Genomic DNA, 26,049 nt, shown 5'->3' with positions numbered 1-26,049 from the left:
CGCGCACACACACACACACACACACATGCACACACACACACACACACACACACACACACACACGCACGCACGCACAACATTGTTCAGTTAGGATGGGGTCCCCAGTTAAAGTACTACCATATTATCACAATCATTGTAACCACTTTATCCATCCATTTATAATGTGTATAATGTGTTGGCTATTCAAAAACAGCTCCCATAGAGCTTGTACATCTGCTATTTTTGAAAGTTTATGAAAGATATCAAATCATTTTGTAAAATTTTGAATAATATCGATTTTGTTTTTGTCTTTTTTTTCTTTTACATAAATCTTCTCTTCTGGGGTGTATGCATTGCAAAGGCTCAACTTATGTAGACATAGCACTCTATAGTGTATATACTCATAGTTTCATTATAGGTTCTTAGCTTGCTTATGATCCTAGATGACCATGTCTATGTATTTGATGTATTACCATGTGTTGTTCTTGCTTACTGTAAATCGCTCTGGATTATGAGCATCTGATAAATACCTAAAATGAAATTTGTAATTGCACCACATTCTCAGACGAAGCACAAAATGCTTAGAAAGTAATCTGTAGTAAAATGTAATCTCTTACTGATCACAATTAAAGTGCTTTCTACATGGAGCAGTTTGATAATAATAATAATAATAATAAAAAAAAAAAAAAGTCTCACCATTCTGTTCCTCTAGCACCACGTCCTGAAGAATGTCTGTCTGTCTGTCTGTCTGTCTGTCTGTCTGTCTGTCTGTCTGTCAAACGAAAAATAAATAGAAATAATACAGAAAGGCGTGTCCCTGCTCTCTCTCTCTCTCTCTTTCTCTCTCTCTGTGTGCGTGTGCGTGTGCGTGTGTGTGTGACTACGATAGATCACATGCTGTGTCCATCTTTGCTTAATCTAAGCTATACATATGCATTCATCATCATCATTGTTATTATGATTAAATTAACGTCCTACTACTACAGTGTCAAACAAAAGCTTCCAGCTTGTAGATCTGCTACTTTTGAATTTGAATCCTGAAAAGTAACAGTTTAGTTTCCCCCTACAGAGACGATAATTATGTAAAAAAAGCAGTGAACCATGGCCATGTATTTATAGGCTTCTGGAGGCACCGGGCCCAGGTGCTCTCCAATGAGTCATTAGGCTGGAATGCCCCACCCTCACAGTCCCGCCCACTTTCAGAACAACGAGGGCCCAGGAAATAATCCCCATTCATTTCCCCCATAGTTTCAAAAAGTATTTATTCAAAGACGTTTATGACAATAAACACAATGTTTTGGGCCGATCAAATAATTAGTAAGAAGAAAAACAAAACAAAAAGTGTACCCTGCCTTTTTTGAGTGGTGCAACCATGCACTCCTACAACCAGCAATGTCCGTGTTCACCCGCCTATGTGTATCTGAGTACCAGTATATGACTATTAGTACCAGTAGGGGCGCTGTGCCAGAAACAGAGAGAGATAGTGCTGCTCTGTTGCCTGCTAATGAGAGAGAGAGAGAGAGAGAGAGAGAGAGAGAGAGAGAGAGAGAGAGAGAGAGGAGGAGGAGGAGGAGGAGGAGGAGGAGGAGGGGAGAGGGGAGTTGCACCACTCAGTTCACGGGTTGATCTTTTCCTACTAATTATTTGATCTGCCCTAAACATTGTGTTTATTATTGTCATGATTTGTCACAACAAGAGTTGGCTTTGTCCACGGCGTAAACATCTTTAAATAAATACTTTTTGCAGTCTAAGGGGAAAAATAATTATTTCGCTCCTACTGAAAAGGTTGAGAACCACTGTCATGAAGGAGAAAAGAAAGTGATCCTGAAAAGTTTCACGAAAAACAGGAAGAGAAACCAAAAAATATCTCAAAACAGGAAGTCAGGCAACACCATGTGAAGGACATCGACATGAATTATCAAACATCATCACATTCAGATTTATTTATATGAAACATTCTCGGACACTTCTCTTTTCCCAAGGTTCATGTTTCTCCATTCATTTATTTTTGTTATTATTCTTGTCATGTGAATTGATTGCATAGATGGAAACATTCCCTTTTGGAATAAGTGTTTGACTGTACTCTGTTGCTGTTTTTTACCTTTATGTCTAATAAACTATTCAATCAATCAATCAATCAATCAATCTGAGAAGCTTGCATCGATGCATGTAGACCACAATCGTGGCCTGGACGCGTCTGTTGTCTGTTAGTCAGAATGGTATAATTAACCTTGTGAAAAGGACATTTATTGTGTGCTGGTGCTTCCTTGTTTCCATTTTGCACTTCTCAGCCTTAAGAGCCTATAGGAATACTCTTCTAATTTGGATTGTTACGGGTTGTCTGCTTCTGCAGTCTTTCTTCCTCTCTGGATTATGAACGACCTCACCCTGAGGCCACAGTACGTCCGGCTACGAAGCTGCCAGTCCGACGTGTTAATGGGAAGCACTGGAGACAGTACCCCAGGGAACCGTTCTGTCACCCTTCCTGTTCACCATCTATAGTATAGATGGTGAACAGGAAATAATTAATAGTCTTTATTGTCTCCACATCATATATTTTCTTTGTCATGGACACTTCATTCTGGGGTGACCAAATCCAAACTGTTCATTAAGGGACAGAAGTATCTGTGGGTCAAGTGGGACAGTACAGGGGGACTAGCCTGGTTAATAAAACAGAAATGTACCGGCTGATTCGGTCTGGTTTATTAACCAGGCTACAGGGGGACCGGACGGGGTTATAGCAGCTTATTACTTGAGTTGCTATTAAATGCCTTGCTGCGCTAGAATTATTTTATAACTTAGATATTCAAGTTATATTATCCAATAGGCTATGAAGGTGAACAAAATAATAATAATAAAAATGAAGTGAAGATATGATTGGCCGGAATCAGTGATAGACTAGGGTCCTATATACCTTAGCATTGTTCATTGGCAAAGACAAACTCTCACAACAACTGGCCAATAAAAAAAAAGGTTCTGTTCAGAATTTATTGTCATCTCTCCTGTCTATAACAAATTATTAGAAAACGCTCATGGTCTCGATAAAAACCTGTCTCGTAAAATAAGGTGTCAATAAGGTGCTTTTTATCAACAAACATTAACGAGCTCCATCCCTGACCACTGGTCGTGGGCGGGGTCAGTGGCTGTGGCCAGTGGGCGGGGTTAAGGTCAGGGGTCATTGGGTCAGTTGGCGTGCAGCAGGAAGCCAGAGAACACACTGTTTCCTCCCAGTCTTCCGGTCAGCCCTCGGAACACGCTGGTCTCCAACCAAACCTCCTGACCAGCATCCAGGTGGAGAGAGAGTCCTCCTGAAAACACCTGGAATAATAATATGATAATTACAATATGAGTATAACATGATAACATTATAACCTCCTGACCAGCATCCAGGTGGAGAGAGAGTCCTCCTGAAAACACCTGGAATAATAATAATACGATGATTATAATATGAGTATATACTCATATAAAATGATAACGTCATAACATTATAACCTCCTGACCAACAGCCAGGTAGAGAGAGAGAGAGAGAGAGAGAGAGAGAGAGAGAGAGAGAAAGATCTCCTGAAAACACCTAGAATAATATTATTAGTAGGAGATATTATCGAAGAAAAAAAAGGCCAAATCGTTATGCAGCAGATACAATTAAGTGTGACTTGATATAGATGTCCCTTGGCTCATCCCAGAAGGGGTGCCCAAAATAAATCGTAAATAGGAAGTGAGTTCCTACATTCAGAATGGCCACCTAAACAGTTGACAGTTTACTCAAAAGACACCAAAATAATCTCCAAAAAAACATAACATTTGGCACGCATGTCCCTTGGGTCAGCCTTCCTAGAAGAGGTGCCAAACCGTGTCAGAAAGCTTCTTAAACGTGACGTGAATTATTGACCAAATTGAAAATGGCCGCCTATACAGTGTTGGCAGATGATGAAAAAGACACCTAAAGACTGTCAAAAAAGCATGACAAATGCTTTAACCTTAACATATAGTGTTATTATCCTACAGTAGGGTGACCAGATGTCCCTCTTTGCGTGGGACAGTCCCTCATTTCCAAGACTTTTCAGGCGTCCCACAAATTGAGACCCTGTCCCACATTGTGACTGGCAGGCAATTGCATCAGTGTTCAAATGCCCTAACAGTTAGTCGCCTAATAGTTGGCCTTCTGTTGTAAAGCTCTCTCATCGCCTCTTCCTGCAAGATGTGTTTTTAAGCATGTTAAAATAGCATAAAAATAAAGCATGATTTGAAAACAAAATGTGAGACACCAGAGGAGTTTATAAATGATAGTCAATAGGCCTATGGTCGAATATGACATCAAGGCATTTAATAGCAACTCAAGTAGTTGCTAACCCCGTACTCCAGTATCGCTTGTGTGGGACAAGCGATACTTCTGTCCCTCAAATGAACAGTTTGGATCTGGTCACCCTATCCTACAGGACTTACCTGTCGAGCGTTGCCTTCGTCCAGCTGGTCACAGAAGGAAGTGGAGACCAGGCCGTCGACCTTCAACAGCAGACACAACCTGCTGACTGCAGACGCATGAATACATCATAAAATATCATAAATACATATTGTATAATACTAATACACATTTATATTAAATTATAATATTACCTGCAGACGCATGAAATACAAAGTAGTATGTCCCTGGAATACGGCATCTGTAAAATATATAATATAGTCTATTAGGCTATATTAAAACAAAACAGTATGTCACTGGAATAGTACATCTGTAAAGCATATACTATTATAATAAAACATAAAATAATGTACCTGGTCAATTGTATATGCATCTGTAACACACAGAGTATAATATGACGTGATATTATATCTTGCTGCCTAATTGAAGCCTGTACCCCGGTAGATAGCCTGTGTGTATGTATCTAATTGAAGCCTGTACCCCGGTAGGTAGCCTGTGTGTATGTACTGTATCTAATTGAAGCCTGTACCCCGGTAGGTAGCCTGTGTGTATGTATCTAATTGAAGCCTGTACCCCGGTAGGTAGCCTGTGTGTATGTACTGTATCTAATTGAAGCCTGTACCCCGGTAGGTAGCCTGTGTGTATGTATCTAATTGAAGCCTGTACCCCGGTAGGTAGCCTGTGTGTATGTATCTAATTGAAACCTGTACCCCGGTAGGTAGCCTGTGTGTATGTATCTAATTGAAGCCTGTACCCCGGTAGGTAGCCTGTGTGTATGTATCTAATTGAAGCCTGTACCCCGGTAGGTAGCCTGTGTGTATGTACTGTATCTAATTGAAGCCTGTACCCCGGTAGGTAGCCTGTGTGTATGTATCTAATTGAAGCCTGTACCCCGGTAGGTAGCCTGTGTGTATGTATCTAATTGAAACCTGTACCCCGGTAGGTAGCCTGTGTGTATGTATCTAATTGAAGCCTGTACCCCGGTAGGTAGCCTGTGTGTATGTATCTAATTGAAGCCTGTACCCCGGTAGGTAGCCTGTGTGTATGTATCTAATTGAAGCCTGTACCCCGGTAGGTAGCCTGTGTGTATGTATCTAATTGAAGCCTGTACCCCGGTAGGTAGCCTGTGTGTATGTATCTAATTGAAGCCTGTACCCCGGTAGGTAGCCTGTGTGTATGTATCTAATTGAAGCCTGTACCCCGGTAGGTAGCCTGTGTGTATGTATCTAATTGAAGCCTGTACCCCGGCAGGTAGCCTGTGTGTATGTATCTAATTGAAGCCTGTACCCCGGTAGGTAGCCTGTGTGTATGTATCTAATTGAAGCCTGTACCCCGGTAGGTAGCCTGTGTGTATGTATCTAATTGAAGCCTGTACCCCGGTAGATAGCCTGTGTGTATGTATCTAATTGAAGCCTGTACCCCGGTAGGTAGCCTGTGTGTATGTATCTAATTGAAGCCTGTACCCCGGTAGGTAGCCTGTGTGTATGCCGCCTATACAAACTCAGAGCCAAGCAGTTATCCAACTCTATGGACCAGAGCTAAAAGTACCATAATTGTTACGTTAAGGAGAACTCCTTCTACGCTATGGACCAGAGCTAAAAGTAACATATAGCAATAATAGCGTTAACACTATAGCGTTAACACTATGGACAAGAGCTAGGACGGACGGACGGACGGACGGACGGACGGACGGACGGACGGACAGACAGACACCTGTATTTTCCAGTGTTCAGGTCATAATCATCGTTGACGTTAGTGATGACAGAAAGGAAGCGGATGGGCGTGGTTCGGGAGGGGCTCTCTGTGGTCGCCCGGGCAACGCTGAAGGCAGACTGCTGCTGTGCACTGCAACACACACACACACGCATGTACACGCACACACGCACACATACACAGTCATACACATGCATGAACAGGCACACTTGCACACGCACGCACACACACACACACACACACGCACACACACACACGCGCACACACACACACACACACACACACACACACACACACACACCCAAACAAACATGTTTAAATTACTCCTAAACATTTTGCCAAACATCACACACTCTCCTATCCTCCAGTTTTCAAATCAGCCTCATGGTTACACACGTATAATTAAAGGCATTTGAAATTACATAAAAGTGTAAATTTTCAGGATTCCAATTCGAATATAGCAAAAATAGCCGATCTACAAGCTCTAAATGCGTCGCAACGCGTTTTGAGCTTGTAGATCGGCTATTTTTGCTATACGACAGTAATATATGGCCCTAGGGAGTGAGTGTGGAAATATAGTGGCGCTCTCCATCGTCAAAGTTGCCCACCCCTGCTCCAGATACTCTCCAAGAATGAAAGAAAAAACGGAAAACTATAAATTATTTAACATTTAAAATAATCTAGGATTAAGATCAAACAATAAAGAATGAATGATTTATGCAAACAATAGGCTTTTGCTAATATAACCGTGACATTACATATACTGTATATACAGTAGCCTACATGCAGCAGCATATTTTTGCAAAAATACAAAATGAAAATGTGAAGATTTGGGCTACTATATATAACTATAGGCCTACTATACTATACTCTACTATACTCTACTATAGGCCCAGAGAGAGAATCAAGAGAGCACTCAGAGCGCAACTGGGAGAAAAGAACGGGGAAAAAAAGGAAAACCCCACAGCAGCGCTGTCTCGACAGTTGCATTCCAATGAATGGTAATCACAAATCCAAGAACTGTACTGAACTGACTGTTGAACTAAGAAGACGAACACTGAGGAAACAAGGCAGGTGTTTTGTCTGTTAGGCAGGCATGTCGCGCGTAATTGTAGAACGCAGGGCATTCACTGTGAAGAGTGCGGACGCAGGCACCACACAGACAGACAGGCTGACCACAGTGTTGCAGATCGATGCAGTTTAGTGTAGCAAGCAACTCTGACAATAGTACAATAGTACAGTATTTTTAATACAAGCCGTGCATATCCACGGACAGTTTTCAAATCAGGGCAACGCCCCTTCCCTATGTGTGCTGTTTACATTTATGACTAATAAAGTATTCAATCAATCAAGTGCCTTGCCCGAGGGCAATCACTACCTGAAGTGTGCCGGTTCACCGGGCGGGCCGGGCTCTCCGGGGGGTCCTTGGGGTCCTCGCGGTCCGCTCTGACCCTGTTTACCTGCTCCTCCAGGAAGTCCCTGTCCCCCTTTAGGTCCTCTCTGTGGAGCCAGGTCGGGCTGCGCTGCCACCCCTGGTCAGGAGGACAAACTACAGCTGAAAGGTATTGAAGAGACGTGTGTGTGTGTGTGTGTGTGTGTGTGTGTGTGTGTGTGTGTGTGTGTGTGTGTGTGTGTGTGTGTGTGTGTGTGTGTGTGTGTGTGTTTGGGGGGGGGGGGGGGTACCTGGATCTCCTCTCCCTCCTTTCACTCCATCACGTCCATCTCTCCCTGGTATCCCTGGGATACCTGCAGACAGACAGACAGACAGACAGACAGACAGACAGACAGACAGACAGACAGACAGACAGACAGACAGACAGACAGACAGACAGACAGACAGACAGACAGACAGACAGACAGACAGACAGACAGACAGACAGACAGAGCTTACCATTGTAATTGCATTAGGGAACGTACACGATACAATATTATAATAATATGTACAACCATGGTGATGTATTGTAACTGCAACAACCACCGCACGCGCGCACACACACACACACATCACACCCACACACGCGCACACACGCGCACGCACGCACCCACACAGAAACACACACACACACACACACACACACACACACACACACACACACACACACACACACACACACACACACACACACACACACACACACACACACACACACACACACATATGCACAAGTACACACACACACACACACACACACACACACACACACACGCATATGCACAAGTACACACACACACACACACACACACACACACACACACACACACAGACACACACACACCTGGCAGTCCAGGTGTTCCCGCAGAGGGGCAGGTCTCCATGGTGACTGCCGAAGAAGCAGCCAATGAGATCAAAGCACCTGTTAACACCACAGCCATGGTCCCCATGGTTACCTGAGAGAGAAGAAAATAGTCTCCATTATAAAAATAGAAAATAGAATTATAAAATACTAGGTTTCAATAGTAGCCTATATAAAATATAGACTAGAATATAAAATATTCAAATGAGAATAAAATTAGGATCAAATTAATAAAATGTAGCAAATGAGAATAAAATAAAACAAATCATATACAGTCATCTTTTACATTCATCTTTTACAATCTCTAAAAACAATCTAAAACATGAACCTTGGTTAGAAAAAAGTTTTCCTTTAACTCACTCTGCTACCTATCAATCAGCAACAGCTGATAGGAAATACATGAACCTACGTGTACAAGAATGAGAGTTGGAACAATTAGCAGATCTTCGACAGAACTGAAGTAGAGAGAGAGAAGAGAGAGAGAGAGAGAGAGAGAGAGAGAGAGAGAGAGAGAGAGAGAGAGAGAGAGAGAGATGGGGGAGGGTAGATAGAAGGCAGAAGTATCAAGGTACAGAATCAGCAAATTGTTTGGAGCTGCCATGGCGTATTGAGGAAGTTCAGATTGTTTGGAGCTGCGTATTGAGGAAGTTCAACAGGGAATATTATCAGAAGAAATACATTTCTTTCCAAGAAATGTCTTTGCCAATGTGTTTGTAACAAGTCTATAGTAACACATCTCACATTGGTTGAAATGTTGTTTCCCTAAAAGGAGAATCTGTGCTGAAAGTTGGGGTACCATGTAACAACCTCTATGCAGCGCCCCCAGCCAAGACCCATGCATGCAGCCCGCAACAGCCCTGCCAATCGGGCTCAGCCCTATTGGCACGGTGGGTTACGCGTTGGTCTAGTGAGTGGGAGCCCCGGGTTCAATCCCAGCTTCCGTGCAATGCTACACAGGCAAAAGCTAATCATAAAAAACAAATTATGCTTGACATGAGGCATGAACATATTATTCAATTATGATAGCACACCAAGGTCAGCCCTCAAGCGTAAAGAGGATTTGGGAGGCGGATTTAAATCAATCCTTTACTGACAGTGAATGGAAGATGATTCTACGGAACTCAAAGAAGATGTCCCGTGAATAAAGAAAATGAATAGAGTCTACTGGACTCCGACAAGATTGTCCGGGGCTAAGCTCAGAGAGAGTCCGGTTTGCTGGAGGTGTGGTGAGGACCCCGGTACACTTAGGCTATTCATGTATTGTGGGAGTGCCCTAGGGTACAGACTCTATCGTGTGCTATTCATCATGAGAATATAATGCAAATGACAAACCAGGATATTCTTTATACACCTGCTCTGTTTATTCTGGGTGATCCAACGCCATTAAAACACCTCCGCGCATCTCTAGCTGACCGGAAATCATTGTTAAGGAATGGAAGTCCGTCCGGGGATTTACCTCCAGCACATGTATGGTTCACTCAGCTTGGTATTGTGGCTGCTTTGGAGAGGTTATCTTTTAAGATGAATAATCAGTTAGAGAAAATATGATTCGAAGTGGAACGTGTTCCTCAGTCATGTTGCAGGTCCTTGATGTGATCCATGGTCAGGCTGTGCCCTTTTGATATATGATACGGTTGATGATGCTGCGTGTTTGGTCGTGTAAACTAATTTAAAATTTAAATGTATGTTTTATTTGTATTTGTTTATCTTGTCTATCCTTGTTTTATATTACTAGTCCTTACCCGTTGTGAGATATTTGCCCCCCTTGTGGCCGTGAAGGGTACTGCGCCCGGGTGCGTTTGTAATTTACTAATTAATTAATTAATAATCATTAATGTGTCAAATCGAAAAAAGGGCTTCGTTACGCCCTCCATATTCATATGGTCAATGCCTGTGTGAAAAGGGAGTGATTGGTGCAGGCAGTAAGGAGTTACGGCAGTGTTTCTGACACACACACAGACACACGGACACACACTCAGACATTTGGTTAATTATAGTATGATGATGATGTTTGGCCATTTATAGCTTATCTTAGCTACCATATATGTCAATATGTACATCATATCTTAGCTCAGGTACCATGTGTAAATAGATAGATCATTATTTTATATTATTTATAACTTTACAATTTATCTCAGGTACTATAAATATGTACATAATTTATATATTCATAACTTTGTATATCTCAGGTACTATGTGTAACCTATCATATATATATGTATAACTTTATATCTTATCTCAGGTACTACTGTATGTGTAACCTATATGTATAAGTTAATATCTATATCTCAGGTACTATGACTATGTGTAAATAATAAATATGTATTCCTTGGCTTGTAGATCTGTGCTTTTCTTCTGTCCAGGTTGGAGCTGCTTGGGAGGCTGTCAGGCTGAACTAGTGTTACTGGAGGTAAACTATGAACCACAACCCTCTGCTTCCATGCTGTATGATATTTGATTTTAGACGACGGAGAGACGCTCATCTCATTCAAACAGCTGGTCACTGTATGGCACGGTTCATATACCATAGGATAGGTCAAGTATGTGACCACCACAAATAGACCTACAGCATGATCTAAAAGGCACTTCTGCATACGTCATGGACGGTCCGTTACTTGGATTCATGACCATTGCTGAGACTGTGGGTCCTATCTTGCACCACCCTTATGCCTTATCCCTATACACTTATTTGGCGTGTTTTACTATTTTTAAAAACATTTTCAAAATAGTTCAACTAGACGATCTACAGTACATCGACACGCTGTGAGCTATAGTAGATTGGATATTTGAACTATTTTGAAAGGTTTTTCAAAAAAGTAAAACATGGAAAAAAGGTTTAGCAAGATATAGCCCAGTGTGTCTGTGAGAGAAGGAAGGGGGGAAAAGAGAGAGACAAGTTGTTGTCCACTGCTTCGCTCGCACAAAGTTTACACGGGACAGACAGCAATGTTTTTATCTTTTGACTGACACAACATGTAGACTAGGTTAGGTAAGTCTATCGGGTTGTTCTCACCAAGGAAATGTCAGGAGTCTTGCCACCATTGTTTGCGCAGTAAATAAAACATTTCAGCATTCTCTATAATCAGTACATATTGCTGTTGGTAACACTTATGTATATTCATATGTTTTTGTTGAAAGGCAATCAAAGGTTTACATGTCGTAATTTAGCGCTGTGTCCCAGTGTCCGCTGTCCGGGATATTTTCAGCATACAACATTTAAAGTTACATGTTTGGGTTGGAGAACTATAAACACAAACACAAAAAGTACTTTGTGATGTTTTAATTTTTACGACAGGTACTGTACAGTAGGTATGTTCGCCAGGTTCAGAGCTGACAGTGAAATGCAAATGACCCATGCATTAACTGAGTACCACAGACGAAAAACTGTCTTAAGTCCAAATTTCATTCTGACCCCTCCACGGAAAGGCCTCGTTGTCCTGAACCCTTCTTCTATCTATCATTTATACATTATGGATAAATAGTGTGGACTTTCGTCTGTGGCATTGTTGCAACTTCAGTGCTTAGGGAAGAAAGGGTGAGAAGTGCAACGGTCAGTTTAGCGAAAATTAACAGACAGGGATGGTATGTTTCAGATGGAAAAAAACCAAAAACTGAGATATTTGAATGAAATATTTCTCAAAATGGGTCAGAAAGACCTCACAGACACTCAAGTGTTAATATAACAGAATATAATAGGAACTCATTGATTGGTTGGTTTCAGAAGATGAGGAACTCATTGATTGGTGGGTTTCAGAAGATGAGGAACCCATTGAAGACAATCTCTTTTTCCTGGGTGTCTGCTTTGTGTGAATCCAATTGGCCGTCTTTGAAAGCTTCTAGCCACACCCTCTGATTCTGGGTCAACTGTATGACCACGCCCCCTGACAGCACCTGCAATGACATCATTATGACATCATCATCACTGCAAGACCCCCTGAAAGCACCTGCAATGACATCATATAGTCGGAGAGCCAGTCACTACAAGTCACATTCCATACAATATTAAGCAAAACGTCCAAACGTCCAAACGTTTTTCAAATGGGGCCATATATTCAGGGCTGACTGCATCTCCTGTCCTGTGTGCGTGCGTGCGTGCGTGTGTGTGATGACCTCTGACCTGTGCTCGTCTTCTGGTGTTGAAGTCACAGAAGCCAAGGTCATGAACTCCTCCCAGAGCCTCACTCTTCAGACGTAAACACATGCTCACCTTCACGCACGCACGCACGCACGCACGCACGCACGCATGCACGCACGCACGCACGCACGCACGCACGCACACACACACACACGCGCACGCACGCACGCACGCACGCACACACACACACACACACACACACACACACACACACACACACACACACACACACACACACAATAATGATCGTGTTAGTAATCTATGGGTATTTGCTATACCTTTAAAGACTTTTTCCGGCTCTGGACAATCTGTGGCAGTTTACAAGTAAAGTAAGCCTCCCCGTAGACCATATGCACACCGCGGCCATCTTGCCAATGGCAGGGTGGCAACTAGCCGCAATTTGCCATTGCCTGCAGCCCATATAGGTCTGATTGTATTAAACAACGTCAAACTCACCAACATTGCAGCTGTATGGAAAGCTTGAATCTTTCTTCTATCTGCAAAGTGTTTGTTTCATAATAATCCACGTAGAGATGTTATGAGCTACTTTCTGTCAAGACATTCCTTGCAGGTGATTCTTTTTTGTTTTGTATTAAGTGTTGGAGTTTGGACATGCTCGTTGGATATCACTCAATGGTCCTGCGGCTGCATACCACCTGTTTTCAATGTGCAAAATAATGCAGGAGGCAAGCAGGACGTTGCTTTACTGAAAGTGAGCGTTTCCAAACTCCAACACAAGTACACCCCCTGGAAATGGCACTATAGTATGTCGCAGGGATTTACCCCCAATCTGACCTTTGATGCTGAGTGCCAAGCAGGGAGGCACCGCGGGTCCCATTTTTCAGTCTTTGGTGTGACCCGGCCAGGGATCGAACCCCGACCTCCCAGTCTCAGGGCGGACACTCATTTCAAACGAAAGCACAAGTCAATACAAAAACTGCTACGAGGATGAAACCAGAAAAGATACTGAGGGTCCTCCATTTTCAATGAACACTTTGACGCCGGCTAATTGTTTAATCCAGGGTTCCACCGCGCGTAATACGCCAAACCCGCTATTTGTTTTATGTGTTTAATTTGCCGTATTTTAATAATTAAAAAGAAACTGCGGCTTTGTCGTAGCCTAATTGGGCGGGGTCTGTGGGCTGGAAACCAGGCTAGCTTTGACCTGGTGACGAGGCCGTTGTAAAAGATGGACGGAGTCCTCTTTAAGCAATATGTACGTTTATTAGAAGACAAGGTTGGTGATACAAGATTGTTGTTACGTCTCTGTCTGTCTCAGTATATCTATGAATGAACAGACATCCTGTCTCTTCGCGCCTGTCCTATATACCGTAGTACTGCGCAGTGCTGCGCAGGTACAATTGTGCAGTCACAATGTTACCGTATATGACATCTCCCCCTTTTTTTTTTTTTTTTTTTTTTCAGGGAAAACAAAACATCTCACATATGCTGTACTGAATGAAGTCAAAATACAAATCAGACAATATCCGTAGCAGATGAAAATAGCAATAACACAACACTATCGTAAACATTTTAGAGAAACATCACTTTCATGCAATTCAAGTCTAACTGCACTTATAGCTGTCAAAATAAAAAACAATCAAAACAGAAAATCCCAAGCATTCAACGTCTGGATCTTTTTTTTCTCTTTTTTTTTTTTTTTAAGCAAGGGCAAAACAATAGTGCATCAAAACAAGTCCCTTGTGTGAGTGTTTGTGTGTTAACCCCCCCAAAGGCCATAATGAGTTTCACTCAATCACAGGTCAAGCCTGTGAACTGGTTTACACACCCTTCCAGACCTGGTCATGGACTGTCCAGGCAGAGGTGTGCTGGGTGTAGTCACAGCCTGGTTCGCAGGGACAGTCTCCGGTGGGGTAGTCACTGCAGGCTGTGTATCCATTTCTGCTCCCTCAGTAGAAGTAGATGGAGTGTGGTGGGAGACCGGTGTTGCCAGGAGGTGACGACGGTTCCGCCGCAGTACTGCACCTCCCTGGGTGGTGACGATGTAGGATCTCCGTGTGGCAGCAGCCTCCTCCGAGACCACCGCTGGTGTAGACCACGACTTTTCATGATCCAGTTTGGTGAAGACTGTGTCTCCTGGTCGTAGAGCAGGCAGGGATCTGGCTCCATGACGGCGGTTGTAGTAGTGAGCCTGCAATGCTTTCTGACTCACATCGTTCTCTCTCACTGCTTTCCTGCTGGGCCATTTAGGCAGGAGATTCTTCTCCAAGATGGGGACTGTTGTTCTGATCTTTCTCCCCATTAACAGCTCAGCTGGACTGAAGCCTGTGGTGGAACAAGGAGTGGATCTGTAGATCATCAGGGCTAGCAGCGGATCTCCCTGCTTAAGGATTTTCTTGGCTGCCTGTACGGCTCTTTCTGCATGCCCGTTGCCCTGAGGGTGATGTGGACTAGATGTGATATGTTTGAAATCTAGCTCCTTCGCAAAGTTCTGGAACTCTGAACTTGAGAATTGAGGACCATTATCGGAAACGACCTCGCTTGCGATGCCAAATCTCGCAAACACAGTTCTCAGTCTCTGAATAACATGTGCACTTGTGGTTGAGGACAGGTGCAGTATTTCCAGGAATCTGGAGTAGTAGTCGGATATCACCAGATAGTTTTTTCGCTCGTGCTCGCACAGGTCTAGTGCGATTCTCTGCCAAGGGCGGTCAGGCAGTGGTGTGGAGACAAGAGGTTCCTTTTGTTGAGTCCTCTTCAGTTCACGACACACCTGGCATGACATCACTGTGTTCTTTAACTCCTTCGACAGCCCTGGCCACCATACTGATGATTTTGCTCTCTCTCTACACTTAATCAGGCCTTGATGCCCGTGGTGTAGTTTATCCAGGATTTCACCTCTCATTGACCTTGGCACAACAATCCTGCAGCCTCTTAGGACTAGGCCGTTTTCTACTGAGAGCTCCGACCTCACTTTAGTGTACGCCCTGGCATCCATTGGGACGCTACTAGTGTGTTCGGGCCAACCCGACGCGATGAGCTTACTGACTAACTGTAACTCCTTGTCAGTTTCAGTTGTCTTCCTGATGCTCTCCAGTTTGCTTGGTGATGCTGGAATCCCCCCCACTACTGTGGCTACGTAGCAGGCTACATCACTGTGCATATCTGTCTCATCCATACTGCATGTCAGCGGGCTGCGTGACAGCGTATCTGCTACAACAAGAGTCTTTCCTGGTGCATACTCTGCCACTGGGCTGAATCTCATGAGCCTCATGAGTAAACGCTGACATCTGATAGGGACATTTTCCAAGCTCTGACTGTTGATGAGAGGCACTAGCGGTTTGTGATCTGTAACTAACCTGAACCGTTCCAGGCCGTTCAGGTATCTGTCAAACTTCTCACACGCCCACACCCCAGCCAGACACTCCTTTTCTATCTGGGCATAGCGCGTTTCAGCATCTGAGAGTCGTCTGGAGCAATATGCCACAGGTTTCCACTGCTGCCCGTGGAGTTGCAGTAGCACAGCCCCCAGTCCATAACTGCTGGCATCCGCCGACACTGCAGTGGGTCTGGTGACATCATAATAAGCTAAAACTGGTGCAGTTGTTAGCAGCTTCTTTATGTTTTCAAACGCTGTATGCTGTGCATGACCCCAAGTCCACTCATTTTTACTCTTCAACAGCTCATGGAGCGGCTGCCCCACTGTTGAGAGGTTTGGAATGTATCTCGCCAGGAAAGTTACCATGCCCAGAATTCTCTTTAACTCTGTGACATTTCCTGGTGGCGGCATCTGGTGAATGGCTTCAACCTTCCCTGGGTCAGGTCGGATCCCCGACTGGTCTATGAGATGACCCAGGAACCGCAGTTGACTTTGCCGGAAAGAGCACTTCTCTGCATTCAACTTCAGACCAGCCGACTGAATGCGTTGCATCACTTTGTCGAGGCGGCTGTCATGTTGTTCCATTGTGGTCCCGTAGATCAAAATGTCATCCATAAAGATCTCCACACCTTCCAGCCCCTGCAGAGTCTCCATCATCTTCCTCTGGAATATCTCAGGTGCGCTGGTAATTCCAAATGGCAAACGTTTGAAACTGTATCGGCCAAATGGAGTAATAAAAGTGGTGAGCCTGCAGCTGTCTGGGTGCAGTGGAATTTGCCAAAATCCACTAGCAGCATCAAGTGAGGAAAAGACAGTTGCACCACTTAGCTTGGCTGTTATCTCATCCACTGTAGGCAGGATGTAATGCTCTCTCTTAACTGACTCATTCAGTCTTTTCAGGTCTACACAGATGCGGGCTTTGCCTGTGAGCTTCTTCAAGACAGGCACCATGGGTGCACACCACTCTGTTGGTTGTGTCACGGGCTCAATGATGCCATTACTCTCCATTCTCTGTAGCTCTTCCTTCACTTTCTGGAGCATTGGGAGAGGTACTCGGCGTGCAGTATATACAGCATACGGCTGGGCATTGTCTTTTAACTGTATCTTCACAGGTTCCGTTTTCAATGTCCCATAGGCTGGTTGCTGCTCACTGTTCAGGCTGATCTCATCTACTCTCCTCACTAGGTTCATTGTCACTGACATAGGGCGGCTGAGTAGGTTATTAACAGTGCGGCCTCTTACTACATAAGCTGTGAGTGGATATGCCTTCCCTTTGTAGGCTACAGTGGTCTGAAACTTCCCTAGACATTTTAATTCTCCTCCTGGGCTATCCAGTGGAATGTCTGGTGGCTCTAGGACACTCTCTGGGGTGTATGTGCAATATGTCTCCTCACTGACTACATTCACATCAGCCCCTGTGTCTATCTTGAACACTATTGGCTTCTTATCCAAAAGTAGCTCAACTGACCACTGTTCACTCTCCTTGCTTACTTTGCTTACTTTCGTCACAGCACCAAGAAAGTAAGATGGTGGTTCAGGCTGCTCTGCTTGCTCAGTAACCTCACTCACTTGCTTCTTAGCCCTACAGACTCTAGCCCAATGTCCAGCTTTTTTACAGATATGACAGGTGGATTGTTTAGCAGGGCAGTTTTCGTTTTTAGCATGTTGTGTTTTTCCACATTTAAAACATTTCCTTTCATTTCCCCATTTTCTGTCTCCTGGCCCACTCTGTGGTTTAGACCTTGGGTACCTGTTGCTCTGCCTCTGCTGGCCGTGGTGAGTAACTTCATGCACTGCTCCCCCCACAGCCTCTCCCTGCATGTTGACGTGTGCAGCGACCTCTTCAGCCTGTCTGACCGTCTGTACAGTGTGCGCCAATGTCAAATCTTGCATCAACTGCAGCTTACATGAGACGTCTTTGTCCAGTATCCCGACGACGATCCGGTCCCGGATATTCTCGTCCCGGCTTGCACCGAAGTCACAATGTTCCGCCATGTCATACACAGCCCTTATGAAGGTCTCTGCCTTCTCTCCCGGCTTCTGAACACGCTGGTGAAAACATGTGCGCTCATGAATGACATATCTCCTCGGAACGAAGTACTCGTCAAACTTCCCCACTACGATGGCATAATCCTCTTTATCTGCTTCTTGAGCAAAAACGAAAGACCGGAATACATTTTCTGCCTCGCTTCCCATGGCGTAAATTAGGCAACTCACTTGTACGGCTCCCTCGTCTTTGTTTAGTTTCGTAGCGATCCTGTACCTCTCAAACCGCTGTTTGTATTCGAGCCATTCAGCCGGCTTATCAAAGGCAAAGTTCACTGGTGGTGGACATTTGGCCATCGTGTGTTCGTCTTCTCTCCTCCGTTACTTCTGACACCATGTAAAAGATGGACGGAGTCCTCTTTAAGCAATATGTACGTTTATTAGAAGACAAGGTTGGTGATACAAGATTGTTGTTACGTCTCTGTCTGTCTCAGTATATCTATGAATGAACAGACATCCTGTCTCTTCGCGCCTGTCCTATATACCGTAGTACTGCGCAGTGCTGCGCAGGTACAATTGTGCAGTCACAATGTTACCGTATATGACAGCCGTCACGTTATGATGACGAAACCGGAAATCAACCCATGCTCTGGGCTGCTAGGGCTTCTGGGAAATTGAGCCCAATGCAAGTGAACGAGGGGGTAGGGACAATCTTGGCTCGCTTTGCTCTTTGTCTGTGACCCGGATCAAGGAAGTCGCTTTTTTGTCGGCTCAATAACAAATGCTGTGAGTGTGAAATTAGTGTTTACTAGCGGTTTTTCATGGATCAAAAGAGCAAATACTTCGGCGTATGCTGCAAAGGTAATAAAACAATCCGCAGCGTATTATATTTGATTAAATAGTGGGGAATGCGGGTTATGCCGGCAACGTGTTAATCAGAGACACAGTAACAGTAGATTTATAGATCCTATACCTTGGACATGGCGTGGAAGACAAAGTAATAGAGTCCAGGCACTGTGCAGGTGAAGTATCCCGTGCTGAGGTCCATGTCTCCTGGCCTGTTGATGGCTTCAGTCTGGAAGATGATTGGCCGGTTGTATTCGGGGTAGGAGTGTAGCGTCCGAACCACAGAGAAGGCCGACTGAGGCGCCCGAGAAGGACCTGAGCCAATGGGAACATGGCAATGAATATAAGAGCCAATGGGAACGTGTTAACAAAATATATACAGTATAAGAGCCAATGGGAACATGACAACAAATCAGTGTTAATTTCATCAACTCTTTTTACACTGACCAATGGACAGTTTTTTTGTTTGGCATTGCAAAGATTATTTATTAATTTTTTATGACGAGATACAGTGAGACCACTCACCCATCCACCCATCCACCCACCCATCCATTCATCCAACCACCCATCCACTCATCCACCCACTTTGTCTAGCCGGTCGTCCCCCCGCTCCTGGGGGTCCTGGGGGTCCAAACAGACCAGGGGATCCTTCAGGTCCTACCTCCCCCGAAAGACCCTTCAGACCGGTCTCTCCAGGAAAGCCTCGGCTCCCGCGCTCCCCCTTCAGTCTGAGGAGAAAGCTGGGATCCACCGCTGACGGACCAGCATGCACTGGGGCTGATGGAGGAAGTGAATTTAATCCACATTTACTTAACCCTAGAACACTAAACTTAACTATTGTCACACCATCACTAAACACGGGTATATTTTACCCAATGTAACATATTTCTCATTAAAATATATTGAAGTAGGCCTACAGCAATACATGGCAACTTGAGGTACTCTTCTTTAATTAAGACTTCACAAAAAACAAAAAATAGATATCATAGGGGGGCAAAGTCTGTGAAAAAAGTGGGTATTATTTTAAAGATAGGCTATTCCCTGTCAGAATGGTCAAGTGAAAGAAAAAAAAAGACCATTGTGGGTGTATGGGATGATTCTCTATCACTAAACACGAGTGAAATTCACACGAACACCTGCCTCTTTTACAAGTAAAAGTATAATTACTATACAAAGCAGGCCTACAAAGTATTGACTACAAAATGTACTTACATTACCAAAGTAAAAATCATTCAAATCTTTCCAAACTTTATCACAAAGGAACAGTCGATCTACAAGCTCGTAGCTTGTAGATCTGCTACCACTGGGTGAGAGAGCAGGGGATGAGTTGTACCTGGCTCTCCTTTCTCTCCTTTGGGACCCGGCCATCCGTTTCTCCCCGCCACCCCCGCCTCTCCCGGCCGGCCATCTTGGCCTCCGCACGTGTCCTGTGATTGGCCGGCTGACAGGAGCAAAGCCACGCCCACCACCAGCCCAGCAGACCAATGACGTCCTGGCATGACCTGTAACACTGACAATACAACCAACCAATCACGTTTAGTCATACTCTGACATTACAACCAATAAGGTCTAGTCATACTGACAGTACAACCAAATCCCTTGCCCTGACAATCCGTCCTCCCAGAGGTAGGGGGAGCTCTCTGACAGTGTACGCAACCAGTAGCAGCAAGAAGCGACAAGATGCCGCCTATAGAGCCAGGTTTATAAACAGCTAGTGGATGGAAATGGTGCTCGCGAAGTTGGCTGCAACTTCGTTTCCGGTTTTCTGGCCAACACGTCAAGTTGCAGCCATGCGCGAGTGCCATTTCCATCCACCAGCTGTTTAATACCCGGAATAGACACCTGCTCTAGGTGGCATCCTGACGCTATACTGTTTTAATACACTGTGACCCTTAGCAGAGTGATTGAGGGGAGGTACATCCCCCGGTATAGGCCGGTACTCAATCTGTGTGAATTGATAACTGCCGTGTCCAATCAAGCAACTGACCACACCTGTGACCAGCCGGGGATAAACGTGAGGCCAACCTGACCAGACGGTCAGTAACTCAGTTAAGGAGGTGATAACAGGCCAGAACAATCTATTAACACAATAAAATAAATTAATGTACAATACCTATAAACATATACAATCTATAAAAGCCAAGGTAGTAGGGTACGTCATGTTTTTGGTTAAAACAAGTTTTTTGTTAAAAGGTTAAATCACTATATTTTGATAGGCTAATCATTGATTGATTTATTTAAGTATTTATTAACAGTATATGCTGAATTGGTACATTTCAAACGAATGCACAACTCAACACACTGGATGTGGATGACATCATAAAGCATTACACTTGTTACACAATATGGGTCCTCCATTTTCAATTAATCTGAATTCATCAGAATAGGGTTTGTTCAGTAGTCTCACTGTCTCTCCAGCTCTTTAACACAATAAAATAATGTACAATACCTAAACTATACAAACAACACAATGAACATAACATATATTCTCCATGGAGGCCAAACATCGATCGTTATACTGATCATTGACGCTCCGAATTAATTGTGGAATTATTAGAGATTTCACTCACCAGAATGTCTTTTAGCAAATACTTGACAGATGAAATATCCTGTCTTGATCGTCTTTGGTGAAACGGAAAGCTCCTGCGCACGCACACACACGCACACACACACACACACACACACACACACACACACACACACACACACACACACACACACACACACACACACACACACAGGCACATGTGTCCGTGTGTGTGCATGGACACTGCGGCGTCAGCATGGAAATGAAACTTGGCGTTGTCTGTAGCAACCATTATAATTCCATAGACCTCCAGTTTGATATTAGACTATAGACTATAGGCCTGTCATAATTATTACATAATCATCTACTGTAATTGCATGCAATTATTTGAGACAATCACAATTATTTTTGCCTAATCGTCAATCGTTTCCATGTTGACATACCGGTATGTCCATACATTTTCAAAAATAGCAGAAATAGCAGATCTACAAGCTTGTAGATCTACTATTTCCACTAATTTGTATTTTTGGGAAAGAAAACGATATAAAAGAATGATTCAATGTGTCAGTGATTTATTTGTATATTTAATTTATTTGTCATAATTAACTGCCCTGTGCAATTTGTGATTACGAAGCCTAAAAGGCAAACAGAAATATAAATCGTGACATTCCCAATGTTCAATGCACATGGTAAAACACAATTAAATCGTTAATCGCAATTATCTGTGTGACAATTAATCGTCAGCCTAAACAGCCTATACAGCTCTCCAGGGTGACCAGATTCTACAAATGACAGTTATCTGAAAAACCTATTTTTCCAACCTTTTCATATAAAGGACCCCCAGAATGACATATATTTGACCGCAGGCCCCCATCTCAAAATATGTTGTCCCACGGACCCCCGGAAGCAAAGAGTTTAGTTCAAAATGTTCGCTGTGAAAAAGATTTGCGCCACATTTTCACGATTTTTCAAAAATGGCACATATACAAGCTCGTATAGCGTGGCACTACTAAAGTTGCATTTTTGCTACTTTTCAATTTTTTTGCAAAATTCGCAATGTTTTGCATATTAAGCAACATTACACACATAACTTTTTGTTTTCACATTTTTTGTAACTTTTCGCATTTTTCCGCAACTTTTTGTGATATGCAGACTGTATGAGACTAGACACCCCTAGGGTGATATGAGCCTATACACCTCCATCAGGGCGATATGAGATTATCAACACTGTAAAGTCTCAGTCCATATCTCTCACGTGCACACTTGATATAAACAGTGTAAGAGTAAACATGCTAAATGTAAATATTAATATTCATCATATCCTATAATTTCATATAACTTAGCCATTAGTGCTTTTAAAAGCGTCCATAACAATAAAGAAGAACATGTGGTGTGTTTGTTTACAGTGGGAGCAGCAGAATATGATCTGCAGGGGCGATGATTGACAGGCAAGGTGGTGCCATCTGCTGGCTAAAATAAGGTGTTTTTTTTCCCCATTGCATCTGACGAAGCTTTAGAACACAGACCGAAAAACAGTGGATTCTTCTGTTAAAATCTTTTAATACACTCACTTTTGAAGGACCATGACAAAGACTTTACAATTTACATGTTTTACAATGTTGTTCAAAAATAATGTCATTATGTAATGAGATGCTTCAGTGAGTAGCCTACACAATGTACTGTACTGTACATTACATGTATGTACATGTACTGTAGTGTACAATTGAATTATGTACATACACGTCACATGTACAACACTGTCTCACTCCCCAAGCCTGAACCAATCAAACCAGCAATAAATAGTAGCGTGTAGATCTCATCATCTCAACCAATAAAAGTGTTTGGGGCCGCGGAACCTCGCTCAAATAACAGCGAGTGAATATAGGAGGGGGAGGGGGGGGGGGACGTCGCAGCACGGCGCGTTGTCGCTCGTGGTGCATCAGGACTAGCCTGGTTAATAAACCAGACCGAATCAGCCGTTGGCAAAACAAAATTGCCTACCGGCGGATTTCGGTCTGGAGAGGCTCAATTGTACGCCCATTTTCTACACACGAAAACGTGTGCGCCCAATAGGGACACGGTATGCAATATGGGCGGGCTTTGGTACAGTGACGTTCAATGCTTGAGACCTTTGACTGACAGTAGCTCTGACCAATTGCGTCAAAGAGAAAATGTTTCCCTGGAAATTAAATCCAAGCTGAGCCTCCCCAGACTAATATCCCGCGGATCCGTGCGATATTAGTCTGGTTTATTAACCAGGCTACGTCAGGACAGTCTCAATGAAAAACATGTATTCTAGAATTCACCGTTCGCTCGCTCGCATCGCTGGCAGTGTAAACGAGCTGATATGCTGCGTTCACACGGCAGATGCAAAGATGCGAAGATCACAGCAACATCGCTTTGTAAAATCTGTTGCTCATGCAGTCGTTGGCATCATCAAGCGTCCGTAGTGACGTGTGTCATTGTGAATTTGTGTGTCAGTTGTAGCTTTGCAGCTTGGAAGGTGAACCCAGCACAGCTTCAATTTGCATGTGGCTTTGTAGCTTTTGCAGCAGCTTCAAAACGTGGGATGCATCTTTATGTCGCTGGCTTCCATTGAAAATGAATGGTAGACTGTGTCTTTGCATCTGCCCGTGTGAACGCAGTGTTAAGACTCTCTTGGGTGAGACAGTGTAGCCATGAAGGCTACAGTAGGCCTACAGATGTTAAATTCAACACATGGGTACTTGTACATGATAAAAACACACAACAATCAACATCTTAGTCATATTGTACTGTTACCACAAAGTGAAGCAGTATGAGTAGAAAATCTCTTTCCTCCTCACCATTAGAAAATAACTGATGTGAGAGTTTATAATAATACGTGATATGCTTTAGAAAGACATTCATAATCTGTCGGCAAGGGTTCAAATCAATGTTCAGGATTATACAGAGACAAAAACCAAACAAAAGGTATGTACAAAAATATAGAGCATAAGAAGAAAATCCATGGATATGTCATATAGATATAGAACACACACACGCTCACACGCACGCACGAGCACGCACTCACACACACACACACACACACACACACACACACACACACGCACGCACGCACGCACTCACACACACTCACACACACACACACACACACACACACACACACACACACACACACACACACACACACACACACAGCATGACAAAACGATGGCTTTCAAAACCAGAATGTGTGCAGTAGGCTATAGTTGATTTCATTAACATTCACATTCAGGGGTCTTCAAAGGCCAATGGACAACACCTTAGAGCTGAGAGAGAGATGAAGCAGCTGGGTAACTCTGAGGACCCACCCCCCCTAGGGGTCCCGGAAAACACCCTGTTGAAGACCCCTGAACATGTCACAGAATTATCTATCTATATAGCTGTTACTTTGTAACGTTGTGCGCATGTGACGTGAGAATCCCTCCCTCTCGGGATTCATATGCTTTCCAAATGGATTAACCCATTCTGAACGGGAACCAAATTTTGGTGTTCGCATCATGTTATGCTTTAGCTATTGAAAGATCTGCTATTTTTTTAAATATCGAAGAACGACTGACATTTTTAGAATCTGATCTCAGGTCAGAATGGGTTAATCAGACCAGTGTGTGTCCAGTGGAAACCTCGTATGAATCTGATCTCAGGTCAGAATGAGTCTGGTGCCCGGCTGTAGTTCAACAAGCCAGTTGGAGATCCATGCCCCACCCGGAGAATTCAATACCCGGTGTACCCGTGTGAGAGTGTACCCGTTCTGTCTGTGTCCCTTTTATGCCCATGTATGGACATTTCTGTATCTGTCTCTTTGTGTCTCTTTATTCCTATATATGGAGTTCTGTGTCAGGCATGCCCAAATATGGAGCGTTGTGATGTCAGAACGGGCCAGATCCATATATGGAGTCAGGGGCCCTGTGCAGAGCCCGGGCAGAGCTACTTGGATTACAGACGTACACGCGTACACATGGAGTTCTGTGTCAGGCATGCCCAAATATGGAGTGTTGTGTGTACAGCATTACAGCCGTACACACAGACAGACAGACAGACAGACTGAGACATGGTGCTTTTATACTGTACACAAGATGGTAATACAATGTGGTAAAACAAAACTGTCAGTCAGGGGATATTTAGAAATGTGAGAATAAATTCCTTACCAATAAATGTGTGTCTAGTAAAACATCTCACAAAAGAAATGCAGTTTCCCTAAAAGGGCTATCCGTGACAGCTGCTGAAAGTGCCATTATGCAGGCAAGAAATAATAATAATAATAAAAAATGATCTGCTTTAAGTAGCACATGACGGGTCAAACTAGGGTTTTTTCATGACTGAATGCATTGCAAGCATTTGTTTTGCACGAAAAACACTCCCCAGGCTACAAAAGTCCATGGCCACTTTTCCAGGTCACACACGACCCCGTGGCCTGCAGCAGATGACCCCCCCCCCCCCTCAGGCAGCTATGGCAGCGGACTTCAAGACCTCATAACAGACACTGTCCCACCGGAGACAAATGAACACTAGGAGGAGAGAGAGAGAGAGAGAGAGAGAGAGAGAGAGAGAGAGAGAGAGAGAGAGAGAGGGAGAGAGGGAGAGAGAGAGAGAGGGAGAGAGGGAGAGAGAGAGAGAGCGCAGAAATGTTGAACTGGGTTAGTTGAGTGGTTTTGAGATGTTCCCTTCTGAAAATGTGATGATAAATGTATGAAGTGGATATAAGATCATTGTGACGCTGTATTAATAAAGGACAACTCCAGACTAAATAACATATAAGCACATTTTCGTACTTATTATAATATTGCT

At 43.7% G+C, this 26,049-nt stretch overlaps 3 protein-coding genes across 5 annotated transcripts in view; all 3 read right to left on the bottom strand.

Moving 5' to 3' along the window:
• The window catches only part of LOC310863606 (complement C1q subcomponent subunit B-like), a 4,880-nt gene extending 4,139 nt beyond the window's left edge, over positions 1-741 (bottom strand). The window contains exon 1 of the mRNA XM_083772066.1: positions 676-741. Coding sequence (XP_083628192.1) covers positions 676-678 — 3 coding nt within the window. The 5' untranslated portion in view covers positions 679-741. The remainder of the gene's footprint in view (positions 1-675) is intronic.
• Positions 742-2,848: 2,107 nt separating this feature from the next.
• Positions 2,849-8,867, bottom strand: LOC310863607 (complement C1q subcomponent subunit C-like). Of its 3 annotated transcripts, none has more exons than XM_083772067.1 (8): positions 8,816-8,867; positions 8,389-8,500; positions 7,796-7,858; positions 7,488-7,644; positions 6,113-6,244; positions 4,594-4,640; positions 4,423-4,508; positions 2,849-3,297 (listed from the first exon to the last, which is right to left on the bottom strand). In XM_083772067.1, exons 2-8 carry the CDS (start codon positions 8,492-8,494, stop codon positions 3,163-3,165), a joined length of 726 nt encoding a protein of 241 aa, XP_083628193.1. In that variant the 5' UTR covers positions 8,495-8,500; positions 8,816-8,867; the 3' UTR covers positions 2,849-3,162. The 3 variants fall into 3 exon arrangements, with proteins under 3 accessions (XP_083628193.1, XP_083628195.1, XP_083628194.1); XM_083772069.1 differs by having other exon boundaries at positions 7,491-7,644; XM_083772068.1 differs by lacking the exon at positions 8,816-8,867 and adding an exon at positions 8,767-8,795.
• A 3,078-nt stretch (positions 8,868-11,945) lies between these two features.
• Positions 11,946-21,339, bottom strand: LOC310863604 (complement C1q subcomponent subunit A-like). Its single transcript, XM_083772063.1, has 6 exons — positions 21,284-21,339; positions 20,047-20,223; positions 19,299-19,490; positions 18,841-19,028; positions 12,524-12,613; positions 11,946-12,297 (listed from the first exon to the last, which is right to left on the bottom strand). The coding sequence occupies exons 2-6, from the start codon at positions 20,210-20,212 to the stop codon at positions 12,157-12,159; spliced, it is 777 nt and encodes a 258-aa protein (XP_083628189.1). The 5' UTR covers positions 20,213-20,223; positions 21,284-21,339; the 3' UTR covers positions 11,946-12,156.
• Between the last annotated feature and the right edge of the window lie 4,710 nt (positions 21,340-26,049).

This window comes from Protomyctophum parallelum (assembly GCF_964188405.1).
Source record: "Protomyctophum parallelum genome assembly, chromosome: 8".
Classification (NCBI taxonomy): Eukaryota; Metazoa; Chordata; class Actinopteri; order Myctophiformes; family Myctophidae; genus Protomyctophum; species Protomyctophum parallelum.
Note: the sequence above shows the minus strand (reverse complement) of the source record. Positions and strands in the feature narration are given on the sequence as shown.

What these genes read in the sequence shown, in the direction of transcription:
- LOC310863607 (XM_083772067.1), bottom strand. Translation starts at nt 8,494, where the DNA reads ATGGGGACCATGGCTGTGGTGTTAACAGGTGCTTTGATCTCATTGGCT. An exon ending in GGGAACACCTGGACTGCCAG is followed by an intron (nt 7,859 to 8,388) that starts GTGTGTGTGTGT and finishes GTCTGTCTGCAG; the next exon opens with GTATCCCAGGGATACCAGGG. An exon ending in AGGAGGGAGAGGAGATCCAG is followed by an intron (nt 7,645 to 7,795) that starts GTACCCCCCCCC and finishes CCTCCTGACCAG; the next exon opens with GGGTGGCAGCGCAGCCCGAC.
- LOC310863604 (XM_083772063.1), bottom strand. Translation starts at nt 20,212, where the DNA reads ATGCCAGGACGTCATTGGTCTGCTGGGCTGGTGGTGGGCGTGGCTTTG. An exon ending in TCTTCCACGCCATGTCCAAG is followed by an intron (nt 12,614 to 18,840) that starts GTATAGGATCTA and finishes GCGTGCGTGAAG; the next exon opens with GTGAGCATGTGTTTACGTCT. An exon ending in ACACCAGAAGACGAGCACAG is followed by an intron (nt 12,298 to 12,523) that starts GTCAGAGGTCAT and finishes ATGTCATTGCAG; the next exon opens with GTGCTGTCAGGGGGCGTGGT.